This window comes from Geospiza fortis, unplaced genomic scaffold, assembly GCF_000277835.1.
Source record: "Geospiza fortis unplaced genomic scaffold, GeoFor_1.0 scaffold192, whole genome shotgun sequence".
Classification (NCBI taxonomy): Eukaryota; Metazoa; Chordata; class Aves; order Passeriformes; family Thraupidae; genus Geospiza; species Geospiza fortis.
Window position 1 is genome coordinate 7,703,426 of NW_005054315.1, and position 12,148 is coordinate 7,715,573.

At 38.5% G+C, this 12,148-nt stretch overlaps 1 protein-coding gene across 1 annotated transcript; it reads right to left on the bottom strand.

The window, feature by feature from the left end:
• Positions 1-1,093: 1,093 nt before the first annotated feature.
• Positions 1,094-11,255, bottom strand: CNOT11 (CCR4-NOT transcription complex subunit 11). Its single transcript, XM_005420050.3, has 6 exons — positions 11,089-11,255; positions 6,580-6,732; positions 5,869-6,071; positions 4,989-5,191; positions 3,683-3,779; positions 1,094-1,448 (listed from the first exon to the last, which is right to left on the bottom strand). Exons 1-6 carry the CDS (start codon positions 11,201-11,203, stop codon positions 1,251-1,253), a joined length of 969 nt encoding a protein of 322 aa, XP_005420107.2. The 5' UTR covers positions 11,204-11,255; the 3' UTR covers positions 1,094-1,250.
• Between the last annotated feature and the right edge of the window lie 893 nt (positions 11,256-12,148).

The window sequence follows — 12,148 nt, forward strand, 5'->3', positions numbered from 1 at the left end:
GGGTTTGGAAGCAATGTCTAGAATTGGAACAGATCTTAAATAAGTGTTACTTGAGTTGACCTGATACATTTTAACTGGAAAACTGCACAAGTCTAAGCCCTAATGACTACAGAACATTTCTCACAGGATTTTTTACTGAAAGTTTGTATTAAATGAGACAAGAGACTGAAAATCCCATCAATGCAAGAAGCACTTTCACAGCCTAAATTCCTTGGAAAGAAAAAGCCAAAAGACTGTATTTACTTTGCATTATTGGTCTTGTAGTTCCTAAAAATTTGAGAAGCAGATGCAGATTTAAAACAACTTTCATTTAGCAAGCAGTATTAAATTAGAACTTGTTACTTTCCAAGTTACTTTCCTTTTCAGTCTCAGGGCTTAAATAGAACAGCAGCTACTCTACTATCAGCTTAAAATTATAGTTTAGCAGACTCCCTCCCCAGTTTCCCCAATAGCTGGCATCTAACATGAAAGCTACTCTGCCTCTGTGCTCTAGAAGGAAGAGGCTATTTAACTTTGGAATATACACAGCAACTGCCTGTGCAAATTCAGAAGTGAGAAGAGACTGGAATTCTTTTGATTTTTATGGAAGAAATGTGACCCTCTTTCCTAAGTGAAAGATTTTTACAAGCATGTAAGGTATGGTATTTCAACTGCTGCTGGCATTATTCTGAAAATACTCAGTGGTCTTGATAGGAGAGAATATTGCTGTGAGCCTACAGCACCCAACTTAATTTCTGCCTTGTGAAGATAAGCCTTTAGCTGTTTCTAGATATCAAGAGAGACTTTCCCTTACTCACTAGAATACATTGTTAGGAGTTCTATCCAGCTCCTAGGAGGTCTTACACAGTGAACAAAAGGTAAAAACAAGGAACTTACTTACCTTGATACAAGTTGACTTTAGGTATATACAAATAATTTTGGACCCAAAGACAGTGAGTGCCAGATTAATACTTAAATTTGCTGTGAATGCTAAGTATCCTTTATATTATCTCTGGAACTAGAGCCTGAATTTCAGGATATGTATATAATATACAAAATTTAACCATAGTGAAAAATAGTGTAAGGCCTACCACATTTCACAAAATCAAACATGTATCAGAAAAAGCCTTATTTATTGTTCAAATGCATAAAATGCTATTTATAATGTAATTAACATAATACATAATTAATCCAGGGATTTAAGTTTAAAATGTACAATTAATTGGTATAGAACACTAGCAAGAGGCTTTTTTTTGCCACTGACAGTCACTTTATTTTGATGTTTTTGTTTCTGATGGATTTTCCCCAGTGTCCAGTGTCTTCAGCAATCTGAAAAGGCCAGCTGCTTCTCGTATCCGACTGAACTCAATGCAGAATGCTTGCACTTCTATAAACAAGTCCTGTACATTAATAATTTTGTTTCTGATTAAAGACTGAAGAAAGACACAAACAAGACGGACCAGGCGGTTCTGAAACAAAAGAGAGAGGTTTAATAATCCAAATAAATGTTTGCAACCAAGTCAGTTAAAGGACTGTTGGCCCTCAGCAGTACAAGTGAGGTGTTTTGGCTTCAGCAGTTATCGTGTTCCCAAGCTTTGTACATGCTGCCCCTTCTCTTCCATTTCCCACACTACTACTATATTTTAAAAATTGACTGCTTTATAGTTCTTGTACTTCTGGATGCAGGAGCCTTCTCAGGATTAATCCCATGCACAAATGAAGCACCAGATCTACCTATCCACCATGCTTAACTTATTATTATGTTATCTCTGAATAAAGGCAAAGAAGAGATAATAGCTGAAGATGATGTCAACATTTGAGTCTTGCTTAATCTTATTTTCTACAATAACACCATAAAGAAAATTGAACAAGTTTCACATCTTAAAATTTCTTATGACCACACCATCAAGGAACTCCAGATAGGAAGTGACATCAACCAAACTGATTCCAAACTTCCTTCATGGAAATGTGCTCTGTTGCTGAATCAGCAGGTAACCCTTTTGCTCTATGTTAGAAGGAAAAAAATTCCAGGGACACCTAATCCAAGAACTCACGGCTCATTTCCTGCCTGATCCAGAAAAAACACAGGATCTTAAAAGTGTTCCTCTTTCTTAAGGACTTAGGCAACACCTTGAAGAGCACGATGGGAATTGGAAGTGAAAGCTTAGGAACTGGCACTTTAAATCTGTCATACATAGGTCCAGTCACCAACCATCTGTTAAACACAGAGCACATTCTTCCCCAAGGACAAAACCAAAGTCTTTATCATTAAAGTGCTCTCGTACTTCACACTGTGAGAAAGAGTTGGAACCCAAACCTTTCTCTAAAAGCAATTATGTATGTGAACAATGTTTATCAGACAGAACTGAAGGATGTGACAGATTAAGTGTCCAAAGCATTTCAGATTATTTGACACTGAAAATCAGATATCAGCTATTTTCCTAGGAACTAATCTTACTACTGCAAAATTTGCTACTTTTAATGAGAGAATTCAGAGATTGAACAACTTATTTCCCTTGTTGTGATCAAAAGGCATCACATGCTTTCTCTGCAACACCAATTAGTTACATGAGTAATTTTAATAATCCAGGAGCATGAAACTCAGCAAAAGAACAAATGAAGATTACTGGCTGACTCCCAGTCTCTGAGGATCATTTCCAACAGTAGTTTTGTACCATGCTTTTTAAACAAAACATCTTGTGTCTCAGCTGCTGTGAGGCCCCATACACATTAAAAAATGTTAGATCTCAAGCTCTGCATGCTGCTTAGTAATCAGTGTATGTTCCCTGACCCTCAGAGCTCTTTTTTGTCCCCTGTGTGCCTGAAGCACAGCTGCTATGTGCTCTCAGCAGCCCCTCTGAGCACAGTGTCCCACTCTGGGCATATTCCCAGCTGCAGGCCAGGTCTGCTGCTATTTTCCTACTCCACTACCAAATGTAATAGGCAGAGCTACTCAGCAGGTCACAGATCAAGTCACCCATGTGTGTCTGGCAGAACCACAAAGCAGAGAAGCATCAGCAGCCACCAAAAGACAACACATGGTCAGTCATCATCAGAATGGGATTGAGAACAAGATGGGGGGATTGCTGCTGTCTAAAATCACATTGCAACCCTATCCTGTGCACTGCACACAGCTTTCATTTCTGTAGCTGAAGGATACAATAGAGCTGGAGAAGGCACTAGAGGACACTGAAAAAGCTTAATGGGAAAGGAACAATTGTCTTGCTGCAAGAGATTCAGGACACTGCAGCCCTTCAGTATCAAGAGGAAAAAGCTAAGGCAGGACTTGGTATGCAAAAAGCCTTAAGAGAAACTGAATATAGAAATGTTTTTCACCAATGACATACCCAAGAAAAGTTCTACTGGGCAGCTGGTGAAACCAACAGATCAGTTTAGGAGAGAAGGAAGTACCTCACACAGCATGTAGACAACCCTGAATGCCAGAAGTGTGTAAACCTCCTCAGGTTTCCCCTGACCCTCCCTAGTCAGGGATCCCTGAAGTGGCTACAACTTCCTCAGTACCAGCATGCAAGTATGACAGGCTTGGGAAGCAAAGAGTGTTAGGAAAAAAAAAGTGCCTTTGAAATAAAAAAGCAATAAAACAGAGTAACTTAATGCTATCAGCCTTATTAAAATCATAGCACGTATTTCACAGAGCAATATATGGGGTACTTTTTCCTAACCAATTTATTGAAGCACTCACCTGCATATATTTGTCTTTAATCTGTTCACAGGTGGAGATACAATTGGAGATATAAAGATGAATAAATTCAGGTGGGAGATCAACTGCAGTAGTAAGCCTGTTCAAACAAAATATATTCAGTGGTTTATGAAGCCATAAATCTAGTGTTTCTGTAGCAAAACAAATATCAGTTAGACCTGTTATATGAGTTTATTCCCAGTTCTGTCATGCAGAACTGATTTTTTACAGCTTCCAGATGTATTTCTTCTCATTTAAATTTCTTAAATAAGAGTAAAACTTTTTAAAACTCTGACAGTACAGAAGCTAAGTTAGATTGGTTTCTAGTACATCTGACATTTGAGTTGCCACTGTTTGTTAACTGAAAGAGCAATACAGCTCTCTTAAGGTAACAACATGCACTAAATGGGAGAACTGCCACAAGGTTACAACAGAATCTAACCAAGCTAACTCAAATCAATCCTATCTCAAATAGTGAAAGGGGGACAATAAGGAAAAGGGTGAAGGTTTTAGTTTCAAGTGCAGTTTCAATTTTCGTCTTATTTCCCTTAACAATCAGTGTCCCCCTGTTTGCACTGACAGTCACTTTGCAGTTTGATGGAAGTTGTTCCTGTGGTAGCTATGCTGTGGGAGAGCCAGCATGCCTAACTGGTAGTGTAGCTCTCCTGGACACAGGTAAAAGCTCTACTCTCACCACTCTTTCTCCATATTGCAATCATTAGCCCCACTTCAGGCCAGTAACTGCTGTCAGTCTGTACCAGTAGGGAGGCATTTATTTTAGATCTGTTTCTTTAATCAGAATATACTTAAGGTGCCATTCAACTCTGCTTCAAAGGGACTGCTGATTGAGGCTTGTTTGGTAGCTCACATTCAGTAACTGCCAAGAAATGGAAGAAACTAAGTGGGAGAGATGTATTTCTGTAAATTTGTGGGAATTAGCTGTCTGAAAAGTATTCCCATTTAAAGGGCTAGCATTCTGTTAAGAAGATAGGTTGTACCTATCTGCAGAAATTATTTTCAATGAAAACAACATGAATATACAGCAGGGCAGCTGTTTAACAACAGCACCTTTTGTTCATTTAAGCTGCTTCAAGAATACAAGTTGCAATTAAGCAGATTAGCCATGTGGCAGTAACTGTTTGTGGAGGATTCTCACAATAAGTGCCCTTTGTCCCACTGTAGTCTTCTATCTCTCACACAGACATGCCCCAAGAAGGATCAAAATTAACATTTCCAGATATCCTGATAAAACAAAACTGCTCATTTTACACACTCAGCGAAACCTTACTAGATTTGAGATCATACTCACCGATTTACAACTTCCATTGAATGTAAGGACATGTCCATGTTGACCAAGACAGAAAAATACTCTGTTATTTGACTAGACTGCATTAGTTTCAGCAGCATTTCTATAGCTACTAAAGGATTGTTTTCAACCAGGTCTGGCAATTTAGCAGGAGTGAGACCGATATGGTAAACAAGCTTGGGGTCCTTTTCCAGTTCTCCAAGGAGCTGTGAAGAAAAAAAAAATCCTCAGAGTTTATTTTTCCTCAACCATTCATGTTACTGCCTGAAAAAACTGTTACAACACATCTAAGATCCAGGAGAATGATAGCCCTTTAGATTTAGGCTTCTCTATTGAAAAGCACTGGAGGGCTACTTTAAAATTTTTATGTACAGGCAACTGTGTCCATAAAACTAATGCATTTAGGAGTCTTTCATCACTGGATGGCAAAGAAGGGAGTTAAATCTCAATTTCAAGTTCACTTGGCAGAAAGAGTAGTGCAAATAAAGCTTATTTTATAGTGCCAGCATAATGATTATGAAAAAAGCCCACTGAAATCAGGGGTAATATTATCAAATTGAGGGGGAAATATGTTGTTGATATTTCTGAAGTAATTATTTATCAAAAACTTTCACAGAAGCATAAGCAACTTAGTTATACAAAGATTTTTCTATGTAGAAAAATGTCAGTGCCGCTTCTGATCACCTGTAACTACATCAAGTCAATGGTATGTACATTATTTTCCTTATTCAGACAAACCAAAGTCAAAATTTTTGCATTTTTACTATTTAAAAGTTTCCTGAATGCAAACACAGATCAATTAAAGTGCTCAAACTTTTCCAAAACACAGCAGTTAATAGCTTCTTAGAGAATCATTTTAGACAGGAAAGCACATCATCCTTACCTGTGTTTGCTGTGGGGAAGTCAAAGGACTTTTAAAAGCTTTTGCCATTATTCTTTTTATCTCAACTCCAGTGCTGTTCTTAACACACATTGACTTATCCCACTGAATTGCGTGATCTGGTTCAATTGGATTTAGCCATGCCAATTCATCCTCACATATATGGAGTGGAGGTGGTGGTCGGATAAACTCTGGTCGAAAGTGACCTAAAAAGGCAACAATAGGAGATGTTTTCTTAAGCTTTGGATATTCAGTTCTGTATCAGTAAAAAACAGAAGACATCCCCAAAGCCCCTATTTCTTTAAGCTTTTATAACACTGAGAACAGTATTACAATCCTATTTGCCTCCCAGAAAAACATTTATTTCTGATTTTTAGTGATACCGTTACATCCACCTGTTTTTCCTCTTGATTTAGATCACTGTTTTACTGATCCTGTGGTCTTTTTCCCTTCCACAGTAACTGCTTCCTTGGGAGGTGCTATCAGCCAATGCAGATCTCAGTGCAGGGACTAATGTCTTGTTCAACAGATGACATGTGAAAGGGCTTGAAGACAGACTCCAGATTTCTAGAAGTCTGTAAATGTGAACACTAGAATCTGATCTAGAAACAACCTGACGCAGTTTTGCACTTCCATTCACCTTAATTTCCATTTCCTGCCTTGAAAATATTTCTGAATTCCATTACATTTTATCTGATGTGAAAATGCACCTACTTTCTATAGGAGGCTTTAGTCCACTCACTAAAGCTTCTGTGATCTGGGAAGCAACAGAGCTGTCAAAACCGGAGTTGGAAGAATCTGGGTCAGGATCGCTGAGAATGCTGGGGAAGCTGGCCTTGCTCTGTGTTGGCAACTCGGACTGACGTTCTGAAAGAGGAATATTAAACCATAAAATTGGAACAGAGATGCCCAGAATACTAAAAGTAGTGAGAAACAAGCAGCTTTAGAAAAGAATTGGCTTAAAAAAAACCTCAACAGATAATATCAACATGAAATTTAGTACAGTTGGGCAGTCAGCAGTCTGAGTGCCAGCTGATAGGCAAGCACAGAGGGTATGCAGCAAGGATAAAGAAGAAATAGACGTTAATCTGAAACGTAGTCTTGGCCTTAGAACAGGCACGTAACTGATGTAATCTACATCTAAAAGCAGCACAGTAGTAGGTTCCCATGCTACTCCTCAAAGAGTTCATGTGCTGTGTCTGGTTTGTAATCACTTCTCAGAGAAGGAAAGTGAAAGATCTACACAGATCCATTTACAGACGATAATGGTCGTACTAGACCTGAAGTCAACCATTCAAATTTACCCTACACATTTCTGTGGCATTGCCTGAGCTCCTTGTACATTTGCTGTCAAGCCAGAATCCATGCTTTAGTGGTAAACAATGGAGTTTTAATTGATTCTACAGACATCATCATTAAAGCAAATCTGAAAGGAGCTAAAATCGTCCCATTAGAGACCAAATTACAGAGCATAAACAAGTTACAGAAAAATAACATTAAGGTTAGTGTATATACAGCTGAAGACTTGAACAAATTGGCCAAGAAGGAAAATATGGGCCTCACTGCTTGCATTATCAGATTTTTATGTGCCTTTCTCTCAATAATCTATTGCTCTTCTGTATCTGGAGACCTAATGGCTGATCTTCTGTGTTCTCTGTACTATTTTGAGAGATCCCGTTTTGCATTGCTTTGGCAAAGAAAACTCCAAAGGACAAAAAGCAGAAAAATCCCCACTACAGAATACCACTTAACATTCCTCTCCCCACCCTGTTAACAGAGAACACTAAGCAGCAGATTATGCCTTAAGCAATCTGAAGTCCAAAATTGCTGGTACTACACAAGAAATCCCTTGAACAAGTTCCAGATGAAACCAAACACCACTCAATTTCCCGGCTAATTGAATGAGTGCTGTTATATTTTGTGTCCCCTAACACTTCTAAGCAAAGTGTGCTTTCCCCTTTTTGTGCAATCATGTTGACTCTTTCCAGCTGCCCACACACACACAAACTATTTCATATGACTCCAAACAAATCTGCAAGAGATGCCCAAAACTGTGAGTGACAAGAGCATCATGAGAACAAAGTTGTTAATTTTTCTGGCTTTCTGTCCTACTTTATCCAACTACTTCAGCTCATGCAAACGTGCATATATGCTCACTGAAGCAGCACAGCAGAGTATATTTTTCTATTAAAGGCATCAACTACAATACTTTTAATCTTAAAAAAAAAAAACATTTTAAAGTCCAAATGAGAGGGTTTATAAAACATATTTTCTACTTAAGCAACTATTTCAAACTTCATCTCATGAGTATTTTCATTTAGCCCCTGAACAGAAGGGTTGATTTAACAAAAGAAGTACAGGAGTGGGGAAGAGGCATCGGGTGTCTTTTTTCTATCTTTTCATCAATAGTCTAGGATTTAAATCCATCAGTCAGTAAATCATGGATTTGTTTGTAACCTCATAATCTGAAATTACTAGGGATGTTAGATAAGATGATTAAGGATATTTCCTTCACTGATTTGAGAAGCCTGGCTGAGCCCTCAGTTATATGCATTGAAGCTCAGAAGTTCAACCTCACTGCTTCAAGAATAAGGGCTGAATCAACAGCTTCAGGTAAGCAGAAGTAAGAATTATAACATGGTGATTTAACAGAAACTAATATAGCATCTTCAACTAAGACATTTAAATTTTACAAAACTAAACTGAAAACAAAAAGGTATTTTTAGGGAGCTTATTATTTTATTTTTACAGGTAAAAAGAAAGTTTCTTTGATTCTTAAAGAAAGTTTGACAATGTATTAAAAGCTTTACTTTCATCCAGGTCAATTACTCCCCCATCAAATAGGGCTTAGCCACCAAACACTGAGGAACAGTTTGCCAGGAGACCTATCCCTGCAACTAAAAGAAAATTACTTTTTTGATACAGTAGCACATCAGGTGAACAAAAACATATTGTAGGGCAGTACCAACATTTGAATTAGCTCTCTGCAGACCAAAGGGAAAAGAGAACAGAACAAGTGTTAATACTCATGCCCAAGATGCTTGATTCCAACATTCTATATTTTTTTAATTTGTTTGTTTGGTTTTTTTGGGGGTGGTGGTAGAAAACCTTAAACCAAAAAAGAAAATCAAAAATAGAAAATCCACCTTAAGAGTTGCAAATAAACTGTCACAGTGAGCTTAGATTCAGAGGATAAGTGTTTTTATTTTTTTTTACAAAAAAAGGATTGGGAGAGATAAACTGATAGAAAAAATTGAATGCTTTCTAAATTATTTCATTTGAGTTTGCAGGTATGTGCTAAAGCAAGTAAAAATCATCCTGCTCTGAACAGCCCTGAACTCATATAAAGGACCATACTTCTGAAAAGCTACCAAGTGTTAGAGCTGTACCATTCTGTACATCCTGGGGAAAGGGTGTAAACAAAACACCTCAAACATTACATCTTAGTGTCATCATCCTGCACCAGCTTCCTCCTGCATATTGAATCATTAGCAGAAATATACTGAAGACTAGTGAAAAAAATCATAGACTCTCCAAAACACAACAAAGAGAAGAAGCATCATGATTTTAAAACAAACATAAGATTTATATTCTAAGAAAGTGATTAGAAAGCAGACAGTTATTCTGGGGACCTACAGCAAGAAGTCTGAGAAAGCACAGAGCTTTTCCAGATGCAGCTGGTTTTGTTACATAACTTCTACAACTGCTTGTAAGCAACTGTGCACTTTTACTGGATTATGTAAACAATAATAAAAATTTTATACAAGCACCAATCATGTCTTTGTATTTTACTTTCAGTCATAATTATCTTCTATTTTAAAATAAAGTATGTGGCCTAGAGCACACATTCACCCAGCCAGTTTTGTAGTTGCCCAGGGAAGCTGTGGATCCCCATCCGTGGAAATGTCCAAGCCCAGGCTGGATGGGGCTTTGAGCAACCTGGTCTGTTGGAAGGTGTCCATGCCCACAGTGGGTGAAGGAGGAAGCAGATGATTTTTATGGTCTTTTCCAACCCAACAGATTCTGTGATTCAATTATTTCATCTTTAATAGAACAAACTATTCAGAAGGCAAACACAGCACCAAGAGGACAAAAAATAAAAGCACCTTGAGGCTTCTTAAGGCATCACATATGCCTTGCGCTAAAAATTACAAGTTAGCTGAGCAAAATTTTAATTTGCTAAGGTGTTCTACAAAATACAGACAGGATGAACATAAGAAGGACCAGAAAAATTTGTCTCACCCACAAGGGCATGTTAGGGTGTTCAATTTGCATTTTCAAATTATCCCAGTCTGGAAATAGCAGCTAAGGAGGACCCCACAAGACATTTATATACTGTGAACAAGGAACAGTATACCACAGCTTTACCAGTCAATGTCAGAGTCCACAGAAAAAAAATGACAATACCAAGATACAACTGCAGGAAACAGAAAATCTAAATGGTGCCCAACCTCAGAGCAATAAATCACATTGTACAGATCCAGAACTGGGATGGTCAGTTTTCAAGCAAGTCTACTGCAACATACCAAGGGAAAAATGTGTTTGTTTTTTTTTTTTAACTGATTCCTTGTTCCTAATAATATCTAATATTTCATCTTCACTCCAGATGTGGCATGAACAGTTATGTCCCTCCTCCTGTTCTCCTGTCAAAGGATAAGCATCACACTGCTTTTCTTTTCAATCTAGTAAAACTGGATCTCTTTCCAGCTCTTGAGCTAACACCAAGGCGTAACTCTGCAATAAACCAAAGGTATAATTGTAATAGTCAATTTTCCAGGTACAGCTGAAGTACTGGCATGTAATAGTAGCATTACAGTTATGCTGGTTCTCTCATAAAAGAAATATTGCAAAGGGTGAAAAGGGATGAGAATACAAAAAAACCCCACCAATAACTAAAACAAAGCAAACAAATGAAAAACCCCATCCATAAAAAAAACCCCTCACAGCTTTAGATGAAAATCTTCTTATACTTGCAAAATATTCTTGTATTTAAGGCAATTACATATATGCTTTAAAACCTACTTGTTCAGGAGGATAAAAGAGTTAGGATTTAATCTCTGCCTGAAGTTTCTCTAAGTGCTTGAACACAGGCTTGAAGATCTTAAAGCATAGTTCAAACTTTTCCATATTGAGGACAGACAGGTGTTTCTCAGGTAAGCCCACAGCCACATTCCAATGAGAGCTTCCATCCCTAAGGACACCACAGGCACAAACCTTCCTTACCTGCTAATGCCAGCTGCAGCCCACTGATGTCCACTGACTGGGCCATGTTCCCCACATCCATCGCAGCAATCTGCCGAGGAGTCTTCTTGAACAGCTCTCTAGGAGGGGCCAACATCAGTTGTGAAAGAAAGAATTTTTCTGGAGGAGTTATGGGAGGTAAGAAGCCTGTGGAGACACAATGAAAAACAATCCATGGTTTTTAATGTAGGAGCATTAACAGTTTCCACGCTTTTAGTGTATAATAAGCAAAACTAAGACAAACCGATCTGTTATTTACAGCAGGGTAGGTGCAGCTGGAGAGTCTGTGTGACACATACAGAACTGTTTTAATGCAAAATACAGCACTATGCGATCAGTATTACACATCATGACATGCCACAGCTGATGCTAAGTCTCTCATGCTAGTTCATTCACACAATTTCCAATCCAGACAAAAAGTGAGCTATTTAGTATGACCTTACACTGCAATTCACAAAATCAGAGAATGGCCTGGGTTGGAAAGGACCTTAAAGACCATCTAGTTCCCACCCCCTGCCATGGGCAGGGACACCTGTCCCTAGGCCAGGTTGCTCCAAGCTTCATCCAGCCTGGCCTTGAACACTTGCAGGGATGGGGCACCCACACCTTCTCTGGGTGGCCTGTTCCAGTGCTCCAGCCCTCTAACCAACTTGATGGTCCTCTCTGTAGTTTCTCCAACAGGTTATTTTTTTCAGAAACTGATTTACTCGACACTGGTAGTGTCATATTTACTGAAGAAGAAATAAGTGTTTCGTGTACTTCTCTCTTAACAGTTTTGTTTCACAGTTTTAAGGCTGTCAGAAGCCTCCTATCACCTCCAGTTCTTTGTGACATCACAAATTCGTGTTATCACAGAATCAATTAGGCTGGAAAAGACCTCTGAGATCACCAAGTCCGACCTATGACTGAACACCACCATGTGAACTACACCAGAGTACTGAGTGCCATGTCCAGTCTTTTCTTAAACACCTCCAAGGTCGGTGACTGCACCACCTCCCTGGGCAGCCCATTCCAATGTCTAATCACCCTTTTTGTGAAGAAC